The 23571-nt window shown below is 55.6% G+C and overlaps 2 protein-coding genes across 2 annotated transcripts; one reads left to right on the top strand and one right to left on the bottom strand.

Annotated features, from left to right (window-relative positions):
• Positions 1 to 463: 463 nt before the first annotated feature.
• On the bottom strand, positions 464 to 8810 carry LOC132249637 (zinc finger protein 446-like). The gene is made up of 2 exons (XM_059725210.1): positions 8559 to 8810; positions 464 to 1098 (listed from the first exon to the last, which is right to left on the bottom strand). Exon 2 carries the CDS (start codon positions 1061 to 1063, stop codon positions 464 to 466), a length of 600 nt encoding a protein of 199 aa, XP_059581193.1. The 5' UTR covers positions 1064 to 1098; positions 8559 to 8810.
• Positions 8811 to 9142: 332 nt separating this feature from the next.
• On the top strand, positions 9143 to 21088 carry LOC106740288 (zinc finger protein ZFP2-like). The gene is made up of 6 exons (XM_059723986.1): positions 9143 to 9291; positions 10785 to 10957; positions 11380 to 11506; positions 14466 to 14585; positions 17856 to 17948; positions 18480 to 21088. The coding sequence occupies exons 2-6, from the start codon at positions 10952 to 10954 to the stop codon at positions 20201 to 20203; spliced, it is 2070 nt and encodes a 689-aa protein (XP_059579969.1). The 5' UTR covers positions 9143 to 9291; positions 10785 to 10951; the 3' UTR covers positions 20204 to 21088.
• Positions 21089 to 23571: the final 2483 nt, after the last annotated feature.

Here is a 23571-nt window from a genome sequence, read left to right as displayed (position 1 = left end):
ACTCTCACCCTGTTTTCTACCTAGTTGTCCCCCAAACTCAACTGACCTAAACCCAGCACACAACACTAATAATGGCGGGGGGTGTGGGGAGGTAACTGCTACTCTTTGGGTGTCGAGCCCATGTTAAGCTTGTACATCAAACAGGCGGGTAAGGACCTGGCTCCGGGTTGGGCGGGGCTCCTCTTCGGGGACATGAGGCAGCTTGACCTCGGGCCCTGGGGTTTCCCGCTCTCCTGCCTCCTCCAGAGGCCTGTCCTTACGACGAGTCTTCGGCTGCTGCACCTGGGAATTGCCAGGCTATGGCAGGGCCCCCGGGGGCTGCATCTGGTCTGAGGACCCCTCCTCGCCCTTCACACGCACGGTGACCTGGCGACGAGATACACATGTCACTGGGGAGCCGGGATCTGGGGGGGACATCCCCCGACACGTCGAGGTGCAGATGGCACCAAACAAAGACTCTCACCTAGAGCTTCTCGTCCTCCGCCTGCCCCAGCTGAAACCCCTCGGCCAGGGCCACGGCCTGGGCACACGTCTCCACGTGGCACCCGCACACCCAGCTCCGCACCTCCGGGGGCAGGATGGCCAGGAACTGCTCCAGTACCACCAGCTCCAGCATCTGCTCCTTGCTGCGGCGCTGGGGCTCCAGCCAGCGCCGGCACAGCTCCCGCTGGCGGCTGCAAATCTTCCCTGGGCCCTCGGCTTCCCGGTAGCGCAGGCCACGGAAGAGCTGGCGCCAGGGCTCTGGGGTGGGGAGCTCATCCCGCGCTGCCAGCTGTGGGGTCATGGAGGGCAGCTCGGCCTTGCAAGGGCCTTGCAAAGGCTGCATGGCCTGCATCGTGTCCTGCCCCACAGCTCTCGGTGCTGGACCGGCTCTGGTCTGGACGACACGAGGGACTTCTGCACCTTCAGCCCCTCCTGCCTGCACGCCTCCTGGGTCCTGCTCCTCCAGCTCCCGCCGGGAAGGGGCGGCCCACGGCTGCCACAGGCTCCAGTGTAGCAGCCACGTCTCCCCATGACGGATCTCACCGGCCGGGGGCCTGGGCTCTTGCTGCCTTGCGCTCATGCACGGCACTGTTGGCTGTGTCCAGTCTTCAAGGCCTGTGGGAAAGGAGACAGGAAATCTGTCCATGGATTGAAGACCCAGGACCATGACCCTGCCCGAAGTCTGTTCAGCCCTGATGCCCCCGACTGCCCTGCACTCCGAGCGATCTCAGGATCGTCCTCACTTCCCCTCTGGCCCCAGCGCAGGATGCGGGCACTGGGCCGGCTGGAGAAATGGTTCAACCCTAGCTCCCTGCACCCTCCGGCAGCACCACACCTGCTCCCTCCTGCCCCCGCCCTGCAGTTAGGATCACCCCCGCTCCCTGATTGGGTGGGACAGCGCCCAAATAGGAACCGCAGATCCCGGTCCCGGGCAGCATGACCCGGGACAGCTTTTGTCCCAAGTTCGCAGTGTCTAGAGAGGGACGGGAACCCGTGCTTTCCCTTTACAGGCAGCCAGCGTGCAGGCGTGCAAGGGGCACCAGGGCACTCGCACGCCCGCACACAAGCACCCGGCCGTGAATACAGCGGGAAAGGCTGGAGAGCAGCTCCCTGCAGGGATGCGTGTGGGGGGGAGAGGTGTTGGGGGCGGAGTGGGGTGCATGGAGGGCGAAGGGGGAGGGGAGCAGCGGGGGGGCAGGGGCAAGGGAGCGCCGGGCGGGTCCTGCGGGGGGGGCATGTGGCAGCCCAGAGCCCTGCGCAGCGCTGGGGGCAGATGCTGCCCTGTCCCAGGCCGCCTGGCGACCCGCACGGCCATGCCCGCCCCCTCCCCCCGCAGCACGTATCCCCACAAGGCGGTCGGGACAGTCCAGCCTTCCCCCGCCGGGAAGGTGTGCGCAGGCCCCGCCTGCAGCGCCGCGCTCGGCCTGGCCGGCTCCTCCCGGCCCGGCGTGTCCCTCCTCCCGACCCACCCCGCGCCCCCCCGTTACCCCTCCACACTGCCCCCGCGGGCCGGGCGGGGCCGGGCGCAGCGGATCCCGCACCCGGGCTCGGGAGGAGGAGGGACGGGTCAGGACGAACCCGCCGCCCCGCCCTGCCGGGACCCGCACAGCAGCCCCGTCCCGGCGAGCGGGCGGGAGGTGAGCTCTGTTCCGTCCACAGTCGAGAGCCGGCAGCTCGTGTCAGGCCAGGCCCCTCCCCCCCCACCCCCCCGCAGAGCCGTGTGTCAGAGGCGAGGGGGTTCCCTTTCCCCGCCACCCCCGAGCACCACTGACTGCAGCGGCAGGTCCTGCCACGCTCCCGGGGCAGAGCTGGGCTGAGCGCCCCCACACCGACCCACCCGGGGGAGCAGACACATAGACAAACCCAGCGCAGCCCTGGACCCACCAGACGGCCTCGTGCTCATAGATTCGTAGATTCATAGATGCTAGGGTCAGAAGGGACCTCAATAGATTCGAGTCCGACCGCCTGCATAGGCAAGAAAGAGTGCTGGGTCTAGATTACCCCAGGTAGATGCATATCCAACCTCCTCTTGAAGACCCCCAGGGTAGGGGAGAGCACCACCTCCCTTGGGAGCCCGTTCCAGACCTTGGCCACTCGAACTGTGAAGAAGTTCTTCCTAATGTCCAGTCTAAATCTGCTCTCTGCTAGCTTGTGGCCATTATTTCTTGTAACCCCCAGGGGCGCCTTGGTGAATAAATACTCACCAATTCCCTTCTGTGCCCCCGTGATGAACTTATAGGCAGCCATAAGGTCGCCTCTCAACCTTCTCTTGCGGAGGCTGAAAAGGTCCAGTTTCTCTAGTCTCTCCTCGTAGGGCTTGGTCTGCAGGCCCTTAACCATACGACTGGCCCTTCTCTGGACCCTCTCCAGGTTATCCGCATCCTTCTTGAAGTGTGGCGCCCAGAATTGCACGCAGTACTCCAACTGCGGTCTGACCAGCGCCCGATAGAGGGGAAGTATCACCTCCTTGGACCTATTCGTCATGCATCTGCTGATGCACGATAAAGTGCCATTGGCTTTTCTGATGGCTTTTGTCACACTGCCGACTCATGTTCATCTTGGAGTCCACTAGGAATCCAAGATCCCTTTCCACCTCTGTGCCACCCAGCAGGTCATTCCCTAGACTGTAGGTGTGCTGGACATTTTTCCTCCCTAGGTGCAGCACTTTGCATTTCTCCTTGTTGAACTGCATCCTGTTGTTTTCTGCCCACTTGTGCAACCTGTCCAGGTCTGCCTGCAGCTGTTCCCTGCCCTCCAGCGTGTCCACTTCTCCACATAGCTTTGTGTCATCTGCAAACTTGGACAGAGTACATTTCACTCCCTCGTCCAAGTCACTGATGAAGACATTAAAGAGTATCGGTCCAAGGACCGAGCCCTGAGGGACCCCACTGCCCACACCCTTCCAGGTCAATACCGACCCATCTACCACGACTCTCTGGGTGTGACCCTCCAGCCAATTCCCCACCCACCAGACTGTGTAGTCATCCAAGTCACAGCCTCTTAACTTGTTCACCAGTATGGGTTGGGATACCGTATCGAACGCCTTCCTGAAGTCTAAGTATACGACATCCACCCCTCCTCCTGTGTCCAGGCATTTCGTAACCTGGTCATAAAAAGAGACTAGATTGGTCAGGCACCATCTGCCTGCCACGAACCCGTGCTGGTTTCCCCTCAGCATAATTTGTCCTGCTGGGCTCTCACAAATGTGAGCCTTGATAATTTTTTCAAAGACTTTGGCAAGGATGGAGGTGAGACTGAGTGGCCTATAGTTGCCCGGGTCCTCCTTCCTCCCCTTTTTGAAAATGGGGACCACGTTGGCCCTTTTCCAGTCCTCTGGGACTTGGCCCGTGCGCCACGAGCATTCGAATATTCCCGCCTCAACTACCCCTTTGTCATTATGCGATGGAAAGGTAATATGGCAAGTTTGGCAATGTGACTTTATAGGCCCACTCCCCCGCACGCCCAGAAAGTGACAGTATGTGTTTGTAGCAGTGGAAGCAGTCACTGGAATGACGTTCGCCTGGGCCTCCACCAAGGCCGCTGCATAGGACACCTGTGCAGCACTGGAAGACCTGCTAGCCATCTACTCACCCCCCGTGGAGCTGCAAAGTGACAACGGTTCACATTTTCGCAACCATCTTGTCTATGAATGGGCCACGAAACATCATGTGCTGTGGACCTATCATATTCCCTATCACCCGCAATCTAATGGACTGGTAGAACGAGCCAATGGTATCTTAAAGTGCAACCTGCGAACGGCCACTGGTTCAGCCCTCAAGGACTGGGACCTGTACCTGGATCGCTCAGTCAACTGCGCCAACAATCGGCCCCATGCCGGAGGAAGCCCCATGCAGCAAGCCTTCGGCTGGGGTGGGTCCTGCGAGCCGGCAGTGGAACGGCCAAGCGGTGGCTGTAGCCCGATGTTCCATGACCCTGCTCGCCCCTCCGGCCACGAAGGGGGTACACTGATCTCAATACCGCACATCCCCTGAGGCAACACGACCCAGCCAGGACATCATCAATCAGCAGCTGGAGGATGAAACCATCATTCAAACCCATTCTCCATACAACAACCCGGTGTGGCCAGTACGTAAACCAAATTGGGACTGGCGATTGACTATTGACTTTAGGGCTTGGAATGCCAACACTGACCGTCTGACGGCCGCGGTCCCATCCATGCCTGCACTGACAGAAAACATTACGTGTTATGGCCCCCAGTGGATGGGATCCGTAGACATTAAGGACATGTTCTTTGCTATCCCCATCCATGAAGATTACTTGTTTGCCTTTGCATGGCTGGGACAGCAGTACACCTACACAGTCCTACCCCAGGGTTGGGTGCGCAGCCCCACCTTGGCCCACGGACCAAGCCACCTTGGCTAGCTGCGGTGGTCCATGAAGTCCAATTGACTCACCCAAAGGTGCATGTCTGGCAGTATGTCGACGATGTTATGGTGGGGGGCCAGGACCAGGAATTAACTATTTCTCCTTTTGAGTCCCTAGAGGAGAAGGTGCAGGCGTTTGGATTCATGCTGTCCAGCAAAAAGATCTAAGAAGTCGGGCCCCAGTGTGAATTCCTGGGAATCCAATGGCAGCAAGGTGGACCCACCATACCGGCCAAAGAGCTGCAGAGCCTGGTAGATACCCCTGCCCCAACACTGTAAATGAGCTGCAAGCCCAGTGGAACGGCCAAGGGGGGGCTGGGGGAAAGTCCAGGCGGGAGACCAGGTAGTAGTTAGGCATCCGCAGGGGGACAAATGGGAAGGGGTGCTAACGGCATGGGACACACATAACTCATGGTGGGTGTCAAGGTCAGATTCATCTAATGGGAGCCAGACTCCATCTTTCCTTGTTCCTGCAGATTGGGTCCATCCACGGACACAGCCATAGCGGCCCTGGGGCGCTCTGGCGTCATCACCCTGCTTCAGAGCAATGCTACCACCCTCATCCAGCAATGAAGGGGTGAAATGCCATTATGATGGGGCTGCTGGTCGTTTGCTACTGTTTGATTACTGTGGGGCATTCATGTGCTCCCACACCCCAGATCGCACCCACTGCCAAGGCCTCAGACATGCTGGGATACTGGGAGCGCCCAGCTGCAATCGAAGAAGTGCGAAACTGGCCTTTCAGTCGCCGACGATGGATTGTGGACTGGCTAGGGGGAATCTGTCAATGTTACTGTGGGACAGGATGTTGCTTGGTTTCCTCCCATATGCCAGGATCGGGAAACAGAGTGTGGGACAGGGGGAGATTGTTGTGGTTTCTTCCAATGGCTCTTGTGCTGTTATATTCTGCCTGCAGGTGCGCTGCTCACCCTGGGTCCCGATGTGACCGCTGCCACAACCCTGCCTGCAGCTCCAGATTCTACAACCACCCGGAGCCCAAGGAGGAGACCAAACCCTCCGACCCCACCTCCATGGGAAACAATAGCTCCGGCGGTTCCCCTGCCCAATGACACTTCGGCACAATGGTGTACAGCTCACCAAATACACCAGTCCTCCAGATACCGCAAGGTACTGTGGTGGTTTAAAAACAGCTCTTATGCTGTCAAGTCCATTGAATGGGGAGCCAACACATCCCATGTTCCGGGTATTTTGTGGTTCCACCATAGGGATGAAGGGGGGCTCGCTCACGGAACTGAATGTGCCATAGCCGCATATCGCCAAACAGTCTGGGAAAGTCTGCAGGGCACAGCCCTGGGCAACCCAGAACTAGCCGAACCCATGGGGGGCACCATGCCAGAATCATTTTTGCAAGATACCCATGCCATAGTCACACCTGGGCAGTGTGCGTTCAAGTACGCAGATGGAGACTCGCTCCAGCAGACAGACCAACCCCACTGGGAAGTTTACCAATCCCAGAGACAAGAAGGGAAATGGTTAAGCACCCAAACAGAAGAAACCTTGTCCGTTTTTTGCATCAAGCAGGGACGCACATTGTTAATCCGAAAGGAGCCACCACAGGTGTATCCACTACCTCGCTTGTCTAATGCTCCAGTTCTCCTTAGTGCCTCCCTGTTTAATGCCCGTATCACCTTTGACTCTGAGCAATGGTGTATCAGAACAGCATTCCCCAACTGCTCTGCCAGCGCCTGGTTGGCAGAAAAAATGTTGCGCTGGACTTGGCCAACTGTTTTCCAACCCGCAGCCCAGCAGCCTCCAAGTGCCCGAAAAAAAAGAGGTACCCTAGACCACGTGTGGAACGGGCTTAATTCAGCCATGGGAGTTTGGAACATAGATAAATCTCAGAAAAACACCCAAGGGATCATGGATATACGACAAGCCATTGGTTTTCTCACTAAAGGGGGTATGACTGATAACATGGCCCTAGAGTACACTGATGAGTTAGTAGCAACCATTGGCTGAGAAGCTGCACAAATAAGTTACCTGTTAATGCATGCAGCCTGTCAAGCCGATGCTAATTAAACTTGGAGCACTGCACATGCCCAAGTGCAGCTTTCACTCAACTTTCACTTCTCCCAGGTGGTGAGAGATCTCAAACACAAAGAAAGGCCTGCTTGCTTAGAGCACCATGGACTACCCCCAGCTTTAGCCCAATGGTTAGTTTACCGAGACACACGGCGTGCACGATGTGAGGGGTGTAGCAAAATAAAATGCTTTTTTGTCGTACCTGGGGTAGCAAATGGCACATGGTCCACTACCCACCTTTTAACAACAGGGCTGGGGGGAGGATGTATGTGGGACTGGGACTTACACCGTCCCATTTGGGAAATTATAACCCCAGAAGGCCCCAAGTATTTAGCTCAATCCCCGGTGTACCCTGTACATGGCATTCTAATAGGCTTGGGAACTTTATGGAGGGGGTGGCCCGACAGTCCCCTCGACATGGTTTGTGTAACACCCCTACCAGCGGCTCCCTGTATTACCCTAGCTCAGCGGGTTTGTTGGGAAGGTTCTGGCCACTTGTACTATCCCAACGGCACGTTTTGGACCTCCAAGGAGCATCAGCTACTTTAAATGTCCAAGGCCAGGAAGCTACTTTAATGTGGCCAAAGACCCAACTAGAAAGTTTCACCCTTAACCTAAGTCTTCCAAAATCCTGGGTTCAAGATGTAGACACGCCCTAACTAAAAGGGTAGAATAAAGTAGCAGCCAACATTAACATTTTGTTTGAAAATGCCCAAAACGATAAACAACTTGCCCTCATAGCCCAAGAGGGAGGGTGAATTATTAAGTGTGCTGCTAACATCCCCCCGCTGTGTAAGTGGTGTGAAGTAGGCTGTACTGTACAATGTATACCTTCACTAAAGGCGCTCCCTTTCCTTGGTTTGCAGTAGTAATAGGTTTAATCATAGGACCAATATTATTCAATGTAATCCTTAGCTATTGTTGTTATAAAATTGGGCCTCGTGTTTATGCCAAAATAACTGCTGTTGCTTGTACTAATAGATTCATAGATGTTAGGGACATATTAGACATAATGTTACATATGTCACCCGGCAAGAGTCATATTTGTAAAACAATTGCAGATGCTCCAAGAAGCAAGGGGTGGATTGTGACGGCCAGAACCAGAGGGGTTAAATCAATAAATATATGCTCTTGGAAACATCTGGTAATCGTCTGTCAGTTAATATTCGCTAATGCAAAGCTTGCAAGGATGTAACTTGTCTGTCATAAGTTTAAGCAAAGTGTTGAAGCTAACTGTCTGCACTGATCACGAGACTAGCTGAGCCCCAGAAATACAAGTGCAAACATCAGCTAATCTAACGGCTCTTGCTGAAGGTTCAGCCTGTCATGACCCAATGATTGTACGTGCGCTTCGGCACTGCAGAATTATTTCCCGCCACGAGGAGCTTTCTTTGCACGGTGCAATTGTCAGCTGCAGAGAGAAAACCCCGGTGCAAAGGAGTTCCCGCCACCCGCATGTAAATTTGTTTCCCACTACTGGCTGTTTCTAAATTATTCCCACGTGGCAGCTAGCGATTGGCTTGCTAGTCGTATAAGAGGTTTGAGCAGTTTCCGACCAAGCCGGAGATCTCCGAGAACCTCGGGAGAGCCCCGATTCCGAGAATTCCGGGAGAAATCCGAGAGTTCCGGAGAGGAGTCCACGATTACCTCGTGGACTTCCACGTAAATCTCGGACCGACCGGTGGTCTGATCTGCTACCAAGAATCTCTCCCCGTCGCCGAACGCTATCCCCGACGTATCCCTATCCTGCGCGCTCGTCAAGAGTATCCAGAGCTCTGTCGTGGTTGTTTAGCGGAGCCTAGCAAACTCCGCTCGTTTGTCTTCGGTGGAGCCTGCAAACTCCACGTGTGCTCGTTCTGTAACTGCAACTCCAGAAAGCTTTCCTGCCTGCACCACGACCACTCCTAGCACAACCACATTGAGCGGGGGGGGGGGGGGGGGGTCGGGGATGCGCGCGCAGAGCTGGCGCAGGCGGATGACGCACGGGCGCTGCGCACTCCTAGCACAACCACATTGAGCAGGCGGAGCCGAGGATGCGCGCGCAGAGCGGGCACAGGCGGATGACGCACGGGCGCTGCGCACTCCCAGCACAACCACATTGAGCGGGGGGGGGGGGGGCCGGGGATGCGCGCGGAGAGCGGGCGCAGGCGGATGACGCGCGAGCGCTGCGCACTCCCAGCACAACCACATTTAGCAGTGGGGGCGGGGCCCCGGGGGCGATGATGCGCGCGCAGAGTGGGAAGCGAGAGCTCGCCCCGCCCCGGCCGCAAAGCACCCTGGGAAGAGCCAGGGGCTCCGACTCCCCCGCAGGCGCGCGGCGCAGCGCAGACAGCCGGCAGCGCCGAGCACGCGTGTGCGGACAGCGGCACTCGCCCCGCCGGTGAGACACCCCCCCCCCCCCCCCCGGGGAGAGCGCTGGTTGGTGCCGTCTGCACCGCCACGTGTCGGGGTGTCCCCCCCCCCCCCCCCGTCCCCGGGACACATGGCCCCGTCCCCGGGTCCCCGTGCGTGTGGCGGGCGAGGCGGGGTGCAGCCCCGGGCCCTGCCGACTCCTGCGGCAGCAGCGCAGGCCCGTGCTGCGGTCCGGCCTCCGGCGCAGGCGGGCGGGCGATGGGGAAGCGCCCGGGCCCCAGGACGAGCTCTACGGCTGTTGGCTCTTGCCGTGCGGCCGCGGTCACAGTCGGTGATGTCATTGCCGTGCTAAGGATCCGTGTTGTAATAATATCCACCAATGCGAGGCCGGTGCAGGCCTCCTTGTCCCCCTTGCGCTGCGGCTGGTGCAGGGGAGGGGATGTGGGAGTCCCCGTGACTTCCAGCCGGTCGGTGCCGCGCCGGTCTGTCCCCCTGTCGTGCCCCAGCTCGAGTCTGGGATCGTGCCCGGTACGCAAAGGCCAGTAAGGATACCAGGGGTGAAAGTACAAAGGTTTACTGCTAGCAATAAAAGGTGCGAGCGGAATATTTCACATAACAAGCACACCGGGCACCGGGCACAACCGGATCACTCATCTAAGCATCTCTTATACAGGAGTTTTTGAGCCTTCATAATCGTGCTTGGTTGCTGATTGGTTATAAGCGAGTGACGCAAGAAGTTCTTTACTGAGCATGTCTCTATACCTGTGTTTTAGCCATGTATCTCATTTACATACATGTGTGTTTCATTAGCATACTTCTTCCCCACCCAGGGGTGTGATTTTTAGTATTCTAATGAGCCCTTTTAACCCAGTTCCCTGTTTTTTCTTTTTGTTTTCAAGCCCCCTTTATCTAGGACTGTCTCCTCCTTATCATTGCAGATGGGCATTCGTCACATAGCATTCTCTTCTGCTTCGTCTTCGGGCACTGCTTTCTAGGTCACTCCTTACATTCCCCCAGGCCTCCGTCGTGCTGCAGCCCCGGGACAGGCAGACCTGGGCGCTGTCGGCACGTGGACGCTTCTCAAGCAAGTGCCCCGGGCCGGGCGCGTCCCCAGATCTCTGCCAGAGCTGCTCGGCGGGTCTGTGCTCCGACACGTCCGGGCTGTTGTTCTCCCGGTGCCCCGGCAGCATTTCACATGTCCGTGCTGTGCGTTTCCCCGCTTCCCCCCTGAAAATGTGGATGTGACACAGCACCAACATCGCGGCGGCGTCTCCCCCAGCAGCGATGTCCCTGCCGGCTCGGACGCGGTGCTGTGATCTCCACCGGCGCTGGGCTCATCTCCAGCCTCGTGCCTGTGGAGGTCTGTTAGGAAGAGCAGTGGGACGATGAGTCTCCCTTCTCCCCCCTCTTCCACACACTGCAGCCTCCAGCTCCCTTCACCCCAGGCCAGTGCAGGGGACGAGCAGGGCTTTCCCCTGCCCCCACCCCAGGGCTCACCTGTGCACTCTCTTCCACCCACAGGTGCTGGGACCCTGAGCCGAGCGGATCAGCAGCCTCCAGAGGAAGGGCCTGTGAACCTGGAGCCGCAGAGACCCTCCCCAGGGAGACGGGGACAGAGCGGCTCCCTGACACCTGGGCCGGGCCAGCTGCAAGAGGGGCAGGGCAGGCCGGCGAAGCAGGGGCAGAGCATGGAGGTGAGCAGGGCACCAGCTGGAGGTGAGGGTGGGAGTGCAGCTGGGGCAGAGCACAGGAGGAGCCGGGGTGCTGTCAAGAGTTTGGGGAGCAGAGACCTGTAGAGTGAGACGTCTCTGGTGACAGTTGCAAACCCCCCAGGCTGCATTAGCAGGCGCGCACTCCCGGGTGCAGAGAGCCAGGGGTGCTGGCATGGGAAGGCCGGGTCAGAGTCCCTGGAGCTGGGATCCCTGCCTCTAAATGTGCTGCCTGGGCTGCCTCCAAGGGCCTAGGAAACGGAGCGTGTTGAGTGGGGCTGAGGCCGACACACAAGCTCCTATGTCCAGAGCTGCATCCATGGCTAAGGTGCAAATACTTGTAGTAGAACGAGTACAGACAGGGCTGGGGGCAGGAGACACTGATGCTGTAACGCTTGTTCCTGCAGCTCCAGGAGGTGTTTGAGGCCGTGGCAGTGTACTTCACACAGGAGGAGTGGGATCTGCTGAAAGAGGAAGACAAGGGGCTTTACCGGGACCAGATGCTGAGGAACTACCAAGCCCTCGTTTCCCTGGGTAAAGCTGTGGTTCTTGCCTCTCCCTGCAGCCATGTGAGCTCTGCAGTGTTGTCGTGTTCTCCCTGTTTTTCAAGTGTCTCCTCATGACCTCCTGATATCAAGTCTGAACCTACTCTCAATCAATTTGTGGCTGTTGTTCCTTGTTATCCCAGGTGGGGCCCGGGGGAGCAGAGCCTCACCTATTTTCCACTGGTCCCCACTAGTGAGTTCACAGAGGGCCACCAGATCTCCTCTCAGTCTTCTCCTGTGCTGGCTGAATAAATTCAGGTCCTTTAGTCTGTCTTAGTAGGGCCTGCCCTGCTACCCCTTCACCACGTGAGTGGCCCTTCTCTGGACCCTCTCAAGGTTAGCCACATCCCTCTTTGAAGTGCGGTGCCCAGAACTGGATGCAGTACTCCAACTGTGGCCTGACCAGCGCCGCATGGAGGGGAGGATCACCTCCCTGGACCTGCCTGAGATGCATCTGTGGATGCACAACAAGGTCCGGTTAGCCTTACTGACTGCTTCCATGCACTGTCTCCCGATGTTCATCTTGGAGTCTATATTGACTCCAAGATCCCTTTCAGCCGCTGTGTTGAGAAGGGCGTTCCTCCGCCTTGACCTGGAAGTGTCCTCCTGTACCTCTGCATCCCCATCCCCCGACAAACCTAGGTTGAAAGCTCGCCATAGAACGTCAGCCAACCTGGAAGAGAAACGCACGCTTACCTTTCAGGGAGAGCTTTAGCCTGATCCACCCTAGCATGTTTCCTGCGCAGAAATGCGGGCCGTGGTCAAGGAATTTGAAGACTTCCGGTAACACCAACTCTGAAGCCGCCAGTTGACCTCTCCGATGCAGGCCTCATGGCGCCATCCATGTCTGCTCACCAGAAGAACAGATGAGAAAACCACCTGTGCTCCTGTCTCCCTAAGCATGTCCCCCCAGAGCCTTGTAGTTTTTCATGACACGGTCCATACAACTCCCAGCCACATCATGCATGCCCACATGGATGAGGACGAAGGGGTAGCACTCAGAGGGCCAGATGAGGTCTGGGATCATAGCCGTGACGTCCTGAATCCAGGCAAGCAGCAAATCGCACGTGCCATGGGATCCGGGCAACAGGTGGGTCCCTCTGTTCTGCTCAGCAGGGAGTTGCCCAGACGAGGACCCGGCGTCTCTTCCTGTGGGTGTTCCAGCATCGCTGAGTCTGCGCCGTGCTTGGGGCCACATCGGCTGCTCTGGAGTCATCCTCCCCTGCCTCCTCCTCCCATGCTGCCAGGGCCTCATACCTGTTCCCCAGGTGTACTGCGGGGGTCGACGCTGCAGAAGCACAAATAGCCCTGGCCCTGGTGGTAACTGTCCGTGATACCATTGGGGCGTTGGGTCCCTCCCGGGGTGCCTCTCCACTAGGTACTTGACCCAGCAGAGAATGGAAATACCCATCTATTTTGTCCTCAGAAGCTCTCCTTCCCCTCAGCCTGTTGACCTCTGCCTGGAGCTCCCTCACCCGCCCCTCCAGGGCCCGAAGGTGGGCACACGTGGGACAGGCGAGGGAACTCCCACTCCCCCCACAGGCCACAAAGGCCCTACCAGACAGCCCACCACGTCCTTACCATTATTGTAGAGTGACTTGTCTTCCTCTCTCTCCTGCCGAAGTATTCGACCGGGCTTCTGCATGCCCGCCTTGTGCCAACGCCGGTGCAAAAACCTGCAGAGGGCTTGCACTCCTGCCTGCAAACTGCCTGGAAACGGCTTCTGTTGGCAGTCCCTGCTCACTGCCTCCCTGCTCACGGGCCACCGCAGGAGTGGGGGGGGCTATGGGTTGGGAGCAATTGTTTATTGTTTTGTTTTTTTTGTGAGAGAATTTGCAGTTTTTCAACAGAGAAAACCAGGATCCCTGTATGTCATGTGTCAGCTTAGTAACATACCCCTGGCTGTCCTGGGTAAGATTGCAAAGCGCTGTAGTGCAGAGTGAGTGCAGACAGGGCTGGGGACAGTGGGGACAGGAGACACTGATGCTGTAACGCTTGCACCGGCAGCTCCGGGAGGTGTTTGAGGATGTGGCAGTGTATTTCACACGGTAGGAGTGGGAGCTGCTGGAAGAGGAGGACAAGGGGCTTTACTGGGAGCAGATGCTGAGGAACTACCAAGCCCTTGGTTCCCTGGGTAAAGCTCTGGCTCTTGCTCTGCCCTGGACCCATGTGAGCTCTGAAGTGGTGTCTTCTCCTTGGGTCAACCCCGTTCTCATTAAGAAATTAGGTGACTGTGGCGTCGATGGCTACACAGTCAGTTGGTTTGCAAATTGGCTGGATGGCTGCACACAGAGAGTGGTGGTGGACGGGTCTTTTTCAACCTGGAAGGATGTGGGCAGTGGGATCCCCCAGCATTCATTCCTGCCCATGGCAGGGGGTCGGACATGATGAGCTACTCAGGTCCCTTCCAACCCTACCAAGAATGAAACTATAAACTTTTGGCCAGTGGCTTAAATCCCTTTGCTCCCCACTGCTCTGTCCATGATCAGGCCTCTCACATCTCATACTTGTATATATTCCTCCTCCATTTGATCTAGCCGCCTTCCCTGGAGTCTTCCCCCTTGATGACAGGATTTCCCTTTGCCTTCTCACCATGATCATATCATTTGCCATTCATTGTGCCTAAAAATGCACTAACAGCTGTTCCTTAGTTAGTTATTCTGATTTCCTCCCTCCTTTGCCTAGTGTGTCCTGTCCAAACTCATTTCCACTCATTTGCCTGGAATTGCACTGGTGTTTGCTTCCTATGACCATATGTCCACTACCTGGATGAAAAGGACCATCCTCTTCCCCCTGCTATGCCTTCCCTTTCATCCTAAATGTCTGTCTTCCCTTGTCCTTCAAGTCCTTAGTATAATCCTTGAGTTCATTGGCTCCGTTCCCCAAATTTCAGTTGCTTATTTTGCATCCAGTACCAGTGAATAAACTCTCTCTAACCACTGCATTAGCAGGGTATCGAGGCCCCGCCCCTGACTTGATCTGCCGCATCCAGGGAGGACAGGTGGAGCTCTGGGTCTGCTGTGATGAGGACCGTGGGGCAATCTCGAGGTCGGAGGACGTGCTGCCAGGTGAGTTGTGGCTGTCCCCTCCACCCGACTCCCCTCTCACAAATGCTCCACGCCAAGGGTGAAAGGGAGCCTGGAAAGTGCAGACCTGCCCTGTGCTGCCATTTCAGGGTGTTGATCTCAAATAGCTTATGCTGTCATGTGTGCCAGATGGGTGTTGTTTCATTCCCTGAAATTCAAATTGTAGAAACTGTCAGTATTCTTTTTAACAAGTAAACTTTAATAGAAATTATTACAAGTTCCTCCCTGCAATACAAGCAGACACGTGGCTCCTTTAGACATTACAGCAGCAGTGTTTGGTGGTGCTGTCATCGTGTCCTCCGCTGGGTGTGGGAGATGTTTGTTTCTGGCTTGTCCACTGTTCACGTAGAAATTGCACGACCGCCCCCCAACTCCCCAGAGTAAGAGCATGCACACAACACCATCTTCTTTTGTCCACTACTTCAATAACTTCTTCATGCCAAATTGTCTAATCCTCAAGTTCCTTACCAGCTGAACAGTTTTTCACCAGTGATAATTATGGGTTAGTTTTCTAAACTCTTCCAGTACTCAAATGATGGTTTTCTTTGATATTTAAGATGGCAGAGAAACATCCCATGATCAGAGCTTTTTTGGAGCAGACATGTTCTCAGGAATTCTGCCGCTTTTATGCAGTCAGCAAAGCTTTCATTGTCGTTTCAAATGTATTGCTTGTGCCATCATAGATAAGGGTCAAAAGGAAACCAAGAAAAGGATGACAATAAAAACAAATGGTCAATCTGCCCTTGTCGATTTTCAGCGTGACTGATATGTTTGAGGCCCAGGAGGCCATACTTCAGGGGTGTACCATTATCTGTAGCCACTTTGCAGATGTTCCAGAACCCATCCAGAACTTGTGCTTACATTTCCTTGTGTAGCATAATTAACACCACAGCCACTTACAGCAACGACGGTACACAAACACAGCCGCGCAAGCAAGACAATGACTATGCAGAACGCAGTGAAGCTTGAATCTTCTTTGTACCAGTGAACTTCTTGATGATTCACTGCTGGTACACAACCTGGAAAACAAAAAAGGCAGAAAAGGGAATGGCTTAACCCCCTTTAAGTTAGTTCCTGTCATGGGATCACTTGACACTGTGGCTGGCTTGGCCCTGGCCCTGGCCCTGGCCCTGCTTGAGCTCCTTCACAGATTCCCCTCTTTGCAGCTTGAGAGGCTGCTTTCTTACCAGTCTTTTCTACTTCAAGTGACAACTGCTGCAAGGTGTACCCTGCCACACACTTTCCCTCCTTGGCTTTCACCAGGGGTTTTCTGTTGGGGTAGGCTCCCCCTATCCTTTTCCCAGCCAAGATTCATAGATTCATAGATGTTAGGGTCGGAAGGGACCTCAATAGATCATCGAGTCCAACCTCCTGCATGGGCAGGAAAGATAGCTGGGTCTAGGTGATCCCAGCTAGATGGATATCCAACCTCCTCTTGAAGACCCCCAGGGTAGGGGAGAGCACCACCTCCCTTGGGAGCCCGTTCCAGACCTTGGCCACTCGAACTGTGAAGAAGTTCTTCCTAATGTCCAGTCTAAATCTGCTCTCTGCTAGCTTGTGGCCATTATCTCTTGTAACCCCCAGGGGCGCCTTGGTGAATAAAACCTCACCAATTCTCTTCTGTGCCCCTGTGATGACCTTATAGGCAGCCACAAAGTCACCTCTCATCCTTCTCATCTTGCGGAGGCTGAAGAGGTCCAGGTGCCCCAGTCTCTTCTCATAGGGCTTGGCCTGCAAGCCCTTAAGCATATGAGTGGCCCATTTCTGGACCCTCTCCAGGTTATCCACATCCCTCTTGAAGTGCGGCGCCCAAAATTGCATGCAGTACTCCAACTGCGGTCTGACCAGCCCACGATAGAGGGAAGTATCACCTCCTTGGTTCTGTATGTGTCTCTATGTCCAACCTGTCCACAAGAGTAACCCACAAGGCAGTGGGACCCAAGGTTTTCAGGTGCTCTGCACTCGCCTTTCTCAGGAGTGGCAATGTGGCATTTTGTAGAGATTGCCCAGCCACAAGTAGCTCCACCACACTAACTAGTCCTAGGAGAGTGTAGTTATGAGGACTTAAACAGGACTAATCTTTCGGTTCTTCTGCCCTGGTTATCTTCACCCCTCATGGGCACAGCCTCTCACTTCTGGGATTTTTGCCCCCAAAGCCATTCTTGTTGGACAAGAGAGAGGTTGAAGCTGTCCCTGGTGTCCCCTGGTCCGGTTGACCTTGAGCACGGGACGTGTGTAATCCTGGGCTCAGGCTGCATGAAGTGGGTGGGTGGAGTGGGTTGGATTCAGAAGATTTCATGTTGTGGGGGGAAGTGAACCCCCCACTGTTTGTACCAGATTCTCCCCTTGTGATGTTTCCTCTCTGGGGCCCTGAGTGTCACGAAGCCTGAGGCTCAGCCCAGAGTCCGTGTGCGGGTTCGTGCCAAGGCCTTTGTCCCAGTGCAGCTGTCTGTGATGTGGAGGCTGCCTGGGATTCATTAGCAGAGGAAAGCTCCACGGGCTCATTCCCTGCACCAGACATTGCCCCTGAAACAGGTAGGAAGCAGATGACTGCTCTCAATCCTCCACTCCCAGAACATTTCTTGGAGGGATAATGCATGAACCGTGATGGGTTTTGCTACCTAGCAGTGTAAGGCAGTGCTCACCACACACTCCTGACTGGTGACAAGTCCTGGACATGCTCCCCGAGGCTGTTCAGCCTTGTACCCAGATGCTGCTTTCAGGACTGCCAGAGATCAAGGGCAAGCATTGCAGATGGGTCTCACCAAAGCACTGGGGCATGTGGAGCATGTCAGCCCAGTCAGGTGGAGGGCTCAGCACCATCCGCCCCGGGGCCCACCAGTGCTGTGGGATACAGCAGCCCTTTGAGAGCCCTATTTTTCCTTTCAGCAGATCCCTCTGGTCTCATCCTCTGCCTCTTAAAACATGAAGCCATTCGGGTACAGTCAAAATGCACATGTCCCACGTTTTTCTTGCAGGAGGGCCTAGGGTGATGGGGCTGAGAGCTGGGCCAGAAACCCTGAGAATCTGACTCCTAACTCCACCGAGTAGGGAAGATGAGACTGACACAGGGACCTGGCACTGCCTCACCCCCAGCACTTGGGATTTTGGCAGAAACACCTAGTTTTCTTGAGGAAACACAAGTGCCAAGGTCCAGTCCTGCTCTGAGGCCCATCCCAGCACAGGGAATAGCAGTGCTTGCCCCTTGGCAGCAGGGCAGGGACTAATCTGGTGTTTCTTCCTCCCATGCAGGACATGCCTGGTTGCTGAGCAGAACTGAGGAGCAGGATCCTAAGGAAGGGCCAGGAAAGCTGGAGCCACCATGGGCTTCCCTGGGGAGTGTAGGTCAGGTGGATTCCCTGAGCCCAGCAAAGGACCAGTGGCACAAGGGTCACGGGATGCCCCAAAGCAGGAGAATGTAGCAGTGAACGAGGTCCCATCTCTAGTTGGGCATTGGAGTGAAGAAGGGAAACAAGCCCGAAACAGCCCAAGGTGCAGGGAAGAATTTGTGCTGCTGAGACACCAGAAGAGGCAGAAAGGAAAGGTCCACTGGAGAGAGACACTGCATGCAAACCAGGGCAGTGTGGGGGGCTTCAGAGGGAAGCAGGAGCCCACTACCAAGCCCAGGGCGAGAGCCCACTCCTGCCCTGAGTGCAGGAAGAGTTTTAGCTGCCCCTCGCGCCTGGCTCTGCACAGGGACCTTGCACTCCGCACCCCTGTCACTTGGGATTTTGGTAGAAACACCTAGTTTTCTTGAGGAAACACAAGTGCCAAGGTCCAGTCCTGCTCTGAGGCCCATCCCAGCATAGGGAATAGCAGTGCTTGCCCCTTGGCAGCAGGGCAGGGACTAAACTGGTGTTTCTTCCTCCCATGCAGGACATGCCTGGTTGCTGATCAGAACTGAGGAGCAGGCTCGTGAGGAAGGGCCTGAAAAGCTGGAGCCACCATGGGCTTCCCTGGGGAGTATGGGTGAGGTGGATTCCCTGAGGCCAGCGAAGAACCAGTGGCACAAGGATCAGGGGATGCCCCCAAAGCAGGAGAAAGTAGCAGCGAACGAGGTCCCGTCTCTAGTTGGTCATTGGAGTGAAGAAGGGAAACAAGCCCGAAAGAGCCCAAGGTGCAGGGATGAATATGTCATGCTGAGACACCGGAAGAGGCAGAAAGGAAAGGTCGACTGGAGAGAGTCACTGCAAGCAAACCAGGGCAGTGTGGGTGGCTTCAGAGGGAAGCAGGAGCCCACTACCAAGCGCAGGGCGAGAGCCCACTCCTGCCCTGAGTGCAGGAAGAGTTTTAGCTGCCCCTCGCGCCTGGCTCTGCACAAGATAAAGCATGCTGGGGAGAAGCCCCATGTTAGCACCAAGTGTGGGAAGAGCTTGACCAGCCTCTCTGTGCAGAGGAGGCAGCAGCCACACAGCTGCACAAGGTGTGGGAAGAGCTTCGGGCAGCCCTCCAGTCTAGCCAGGCACAGGTGCATGCACACAAGGGAGAAGCGTCATCCTTGTTGTGTGTGTGGGAAGAGCTTCATCTCCTTGTCCAAACTGGCTCGACACCAGGTTATCCACACAGGGGAGAAGCCACATAAGTGCTCTGAATCTGGGAAGAGCTTTGCCCAAACCTGCAACCTGAGCAAGCACCAGCGCATCCACACAGGGGAGAAGCCATATCACTGTTCTGTGTGTGGGAAGAGCTTCACCTACCCCTCCGACCTGGTCCGGCATCACCTGACCCACGAGCGGGAGAAGCCACATCAGTGCTGTGTGTGTGGGAAGAGCTTCACGCAATCCTCCTCCCTGACCATGCACCAGTGCATCCACACTGGGGAGAACCCACATCGCTGCTCTGTGTGTGGGAAGAGGTTCACCCGGTCCTCCTACCTGACCCTGCACCAGCGTGTCCATACTGGGGAGAAGCCACATCACTGCTCTGTGTGTGGGAAGAGCTTCGCCCAATCCTCCTCCCTGAATGTGCACCAGCGCATCCACACTGGGGAGAAGCCACATCGCTGCTTTGTGTGTGGGAAGAGGTTCACCCGGTCCTCCTACCTGACCATGCACCAGCGCATCCACACTGGGGAGAAGCCACATCACTGCTCTGTCTGTGGGAAGAGCTTCGCCCAATCCTCCTCCCTGAATGTGCACCAGCGCATCCACACTGGGGAGAAGCCACATCGCTGCTCTGAGTGTGGGAAGAGCTTCGCTCAATCCTCCTCCCTGAATGTGCACCAGCGCATCCACACAGGGGAGAAGCCACATCAGTGCTCTGTGTGTGGGAAGAGTTTCACCTTGTCTTATGCCCTGGTCCAGCATCAGCTGATCCACACGGGGGAGAAGACATATCAGTGCTCTGTGTGTGGGAAGAGCTTCACCCAGTCCTCCTCCCTGACCCATCACCAGCGCATCCACACGGGGGAGAAGCCACATCAGTGCTTTGTGTGTGGAAAGACTTTCACCTGGTCTTCTGCCCTAGTCCAGCATCAGCTGATCCACACAGGGGAGAAGCCGTATCAGTGCTCTGTGTGTGGAAAGAGCTTCGTGCGATCCTCCCACCTAGCCCGGCACCAGCGCATCCACAAAGAAGAGAAGCCGCGTCATTGCTCTTAGTGTAGGGAGAGCTTCACCTACTCCTCCAGGTTGTGCCGAACACCAGTGCATCTACACAGGGGAGAAGCTACATGGGTGCCCTGAGTATTGGAAAAGCTTCACCCATCTCTCCCACCCCTCCTGGAATCAGCACATGCACACCCAGAAGCATCCCTAATTCTGCCAGCAGTGCAGGAAGGGCTTGGAGATGTCTGCCTGCTCAGCACCCACCAGTGCTGCATTCAGACAAGCACCCCCATGCCGGTGGAGTGCAGAAAGATTTTGCTCAGGCTGTGTCCCTTGTAGGGTACAGTGGGAGTCCAGAGCCCAGAGGCTGGCCCACAAGGATTGATTGTGGGGTGGGGCTAAGAACAAACACCTTAGGTAGACATCAGCCCCCATGCAGGGCAAGGAGAAGAGATGATCTTGCATCAGCCTTGGAGCCTGTGCATTCCCCATCCTTCTCTAAAAGCAAATAGTACTCCCAGGGGAAGAAGTGCCTTAACGGTAGGGTGCCCTCCCCAAGACAGCTGGCGTGAAATGACACCCAGGGACTTTCCGTGGCTGCCTCCCAGCTTTCTCCTTCCTCCTGGTCCAGGGCTTCTGGTATGTGAGCCCCTGAGTTGGAGGGAGGAGTGCATTTCTGGCTGGGCAGCATTCCCTACCCTCCTCCCTGACCTTGCCTTTCCTCACCCCCACATCACCCCTCTCCCAGACCTGCACATGCACAATGTGTCTGCCAGGAGCTGCTACTGCCACCCCTTGAGCTGGTTGTTAGACCCCGACTCTGTGAGATGCCCAAAATTAGGGAGGCAGTGGATCGATGCACAAGTTGCTTGTCAACTGCTTTATTCCAAGTGGAGACAGCTTCGGGCCAGCTTCAATAAACAGGGGAGCTGCAGTGAATATGATTTCGTTTCATATTTATGTACCTTCGTTGATGCTCATTAACATTTACCCCACCTTTGTCTCTCCTTTGCTCCACCCTTAGTCCTTCCCACCTTAAGCTCCGCCTTTGTTTACGGCTTACTTCAGTGGCATGCAGTTGCCTTTGCATGTCACTCATTTACATGTCTTTTTGCTATGAGCGCATGCCTAAATCCCTGACCTCTGCTTCTCTCTGTCACTTGACGTTTCTTGCTGATGTCTTCACCATCTCCAAGGTCTTGCTTGTGCTTTATCTCCTCATGATAGCTAGAGGTCTACATCTTGTTTCTTGTACACAGTGAGCTATATATCATACAACAGTACTCTATCGTGAGGAAAATGCTTGCCTAAGTGTCTTGCATTGTTACTTTTAACATACCATTCTGCCTTCTGGTCAGCAACTCTGCTAAACCACAGGTTATTGCCTTTTATTCAGCTGCAAATCCAATGCTCCCCAAAATCCAAATACTGTCACCCCGACACTCTTCCCTCCCTCCCTCCCTCCCTTCCTTGCATTCTCTCATGACATCCCTGGTAGCAAAGCTCCTGGACTGAATGTGGTACCTTACGGTTGGTGTCTGTGTCCCCTGCAGAGCTGTGCCGCGGGAACCCTCAGGCCTTTCCAAGGCAGATCTCTCTGTGACTTCCCAGACCCTTCTCTTTCAGAGGATTCACTGTTACGCAGAGCTTGTTGCTAACCCTGAGGAGCAGGAGTTGGTCCCACTCAGGGCTTCACTCCCCGGTCCCACTCAGGGCTTCACTCCTCTGTCCCGCTGTGCAGCCAGGACTCTGCCATGTTGAATGAACCTGGGCAGGAGGCAGTAGAGTCCCTTACATGAGTGCAGTGCGGTAGGAGGGGTGAAGGCGGTGCAGCTGGTGGCAGGTCTACCTCCCCTCTGGAAGTATAAAAATATTCTAGGTCTTGGACGAAAAGTCTGGTATGCCTGAACCCAGTAACCAAATGCTACTGTCGTGGAAAATTACAGTTTAGAAAAAAGTTCCTGCCACTCATATGCAAATTCACATTATTATTGGCCAGTTTAAATTATTCCTATGTGGCAGCTAGCGATCGGCTTGCTAGCCATATAAAAGTTAAGAGCAGTTTCCGCCCAAGTTGGAGAACTCCACATACATCTCGTGGAGAGCTCTGAGCACGCTGTGGAGCCTAGCAAACTCCGCGTGTGTCTTAGAGAAGAACTTAGGGGCCTGATCAACCTCTAATCGCTCCCCGTCACTTTCCCAAGGGGGCCTAGCGCACCCCCACCCGAGACGTAAACCGACAACACAAACTCCCAAACCGAATACCTCTGCAGACGGACCAAACGAACTCTGTAATTTCTGCCCGACCCAAGTTTTGTTTACAACCGTAATCGAAGCAAGCTTCTGGCCTGCACTGTACGAGCAGTGTAAGTAAACAATCTTTTTTGTTCAATCAAACGCGTCAGTACCTGATTCCACTCCAAGCATCACAAGTACCCGCCTGCCGACTAGGGCTCCTAAGGCCCCGAACCCCGCACCACGGCTCTCGGCGGCGACACCTCCCTGGCAGTGCCTGAGCTGTTCCAGTGTGCAGAAGGCAGGGGAGCGCGTTCACACAGGTAGGTGGGCTGCACGCTGGGGCTCCTACTGAGATAGTTGCCTGAGGCTGCCCCTAACTGTTAGAGAGTAGGTTCAGATGAGACATCAGGAGGCATTACTTCACAGTCAGGGCAGCTAGGATCTGGAACCAACTTCCAAGGGAAGTGGTGCTGGCTTCTACCTTGGGGTGTTTAAGAGAGAGTTTGATGATTACCTAGCTGGGGTCATTTGCACCTGGTTTTCTCTCCTGCACAGGGCAGGGGTTTGGACTAGAAGATCTTCAAGGTCCCTTCTGACCCTACATCTATGAATCTATGAAAAAAGCAATTTCATGAGTTTCAACATGGAGAAGTGCAAGGTCCTGCACCTAGGACAGAGCAATCCCACACACCAGGACAGGCTGGGGGTGGCGGGCTGGGCAGCAGCTCTGCAGAAAAGGATCTGGGGGGACAGGGGACAAGAAGCTGAACAGGAGCCAGCAGTGAGCCCTTGTTGCACAAAAGGGTAATGGCATCCCAGTCTGCATTGCTAGGTGTGTTGCTCTTTGGTTGGGTAGTGATTCTTCCCCTCTATTCAGCACTGGGGAGGCCACAGCTGGAGTACTGCATTCAGTGTCAGACCACCCAAAAGAGAAAGGATGTGAACAGATTAGAGAGAGTGCAACGGAGGGCAACGGCAATAGTGAGGAAGTTGGGGAACTTGACTCATGAGAAGAGGCTGACGGAATTGGGTTTAGTTCATTTGGAAAGTTCCAGTTTGGGAGGGGATTTAATAACAGCTTTCAGCTCCCTGAAGGGTGCTTCCAAAGAGCATGGACTGTTCTGAGTGGTGGCAAGTGACAGAGCAAGGAGAAATGCTCTCAAGTTGCATCAAGGGAAGTTCGG

This window comes from Alligator mississippiensis, chromosome 1 (genome assembly GCF_030867095.1).
Source record: "Alligator mississippiensis isolate rAllMis1 chromosome 1, rAllMis1, whole genome shotgun sequence".
Lineage (NCBI taxonomy): Eukaryota > Metazoa > Chordata > Crocodylia > Alligatoridae > Alligator > Alligator mississippiensis.
The sequence above is the reverse complement of the archived record's forward strand: the minus strand, read 5'-3'. Positions and strand labels throughout refer to the sequence as shown.

Coding starts and splice junctions, on each gene's coding strand:
- LOC132249637 (XM_059725210.1), bottom strand. CDS start 1,063: ATGAGCGCAAGGCAGCAAGAGCCCAGGCCCCCGGCCGGTGAGATCCGT.
- LOC106740288 (XM_059723986.1), top strand. Junction 14,586..17,855: donor GTCGGAGGACGTGCTGCCAG/GTGAGTTGTGGC, acceptor CCTCCCATGCAG/GACATGCCTGGTTGCTGAGC. Junction 17,949..18,479: donor GGCTTCCCTGGGGAGTGTAG/GTCAGGTGGATT, acceptor CCTCCCATGCAG/GACATGCCTGGTTGCTGATC.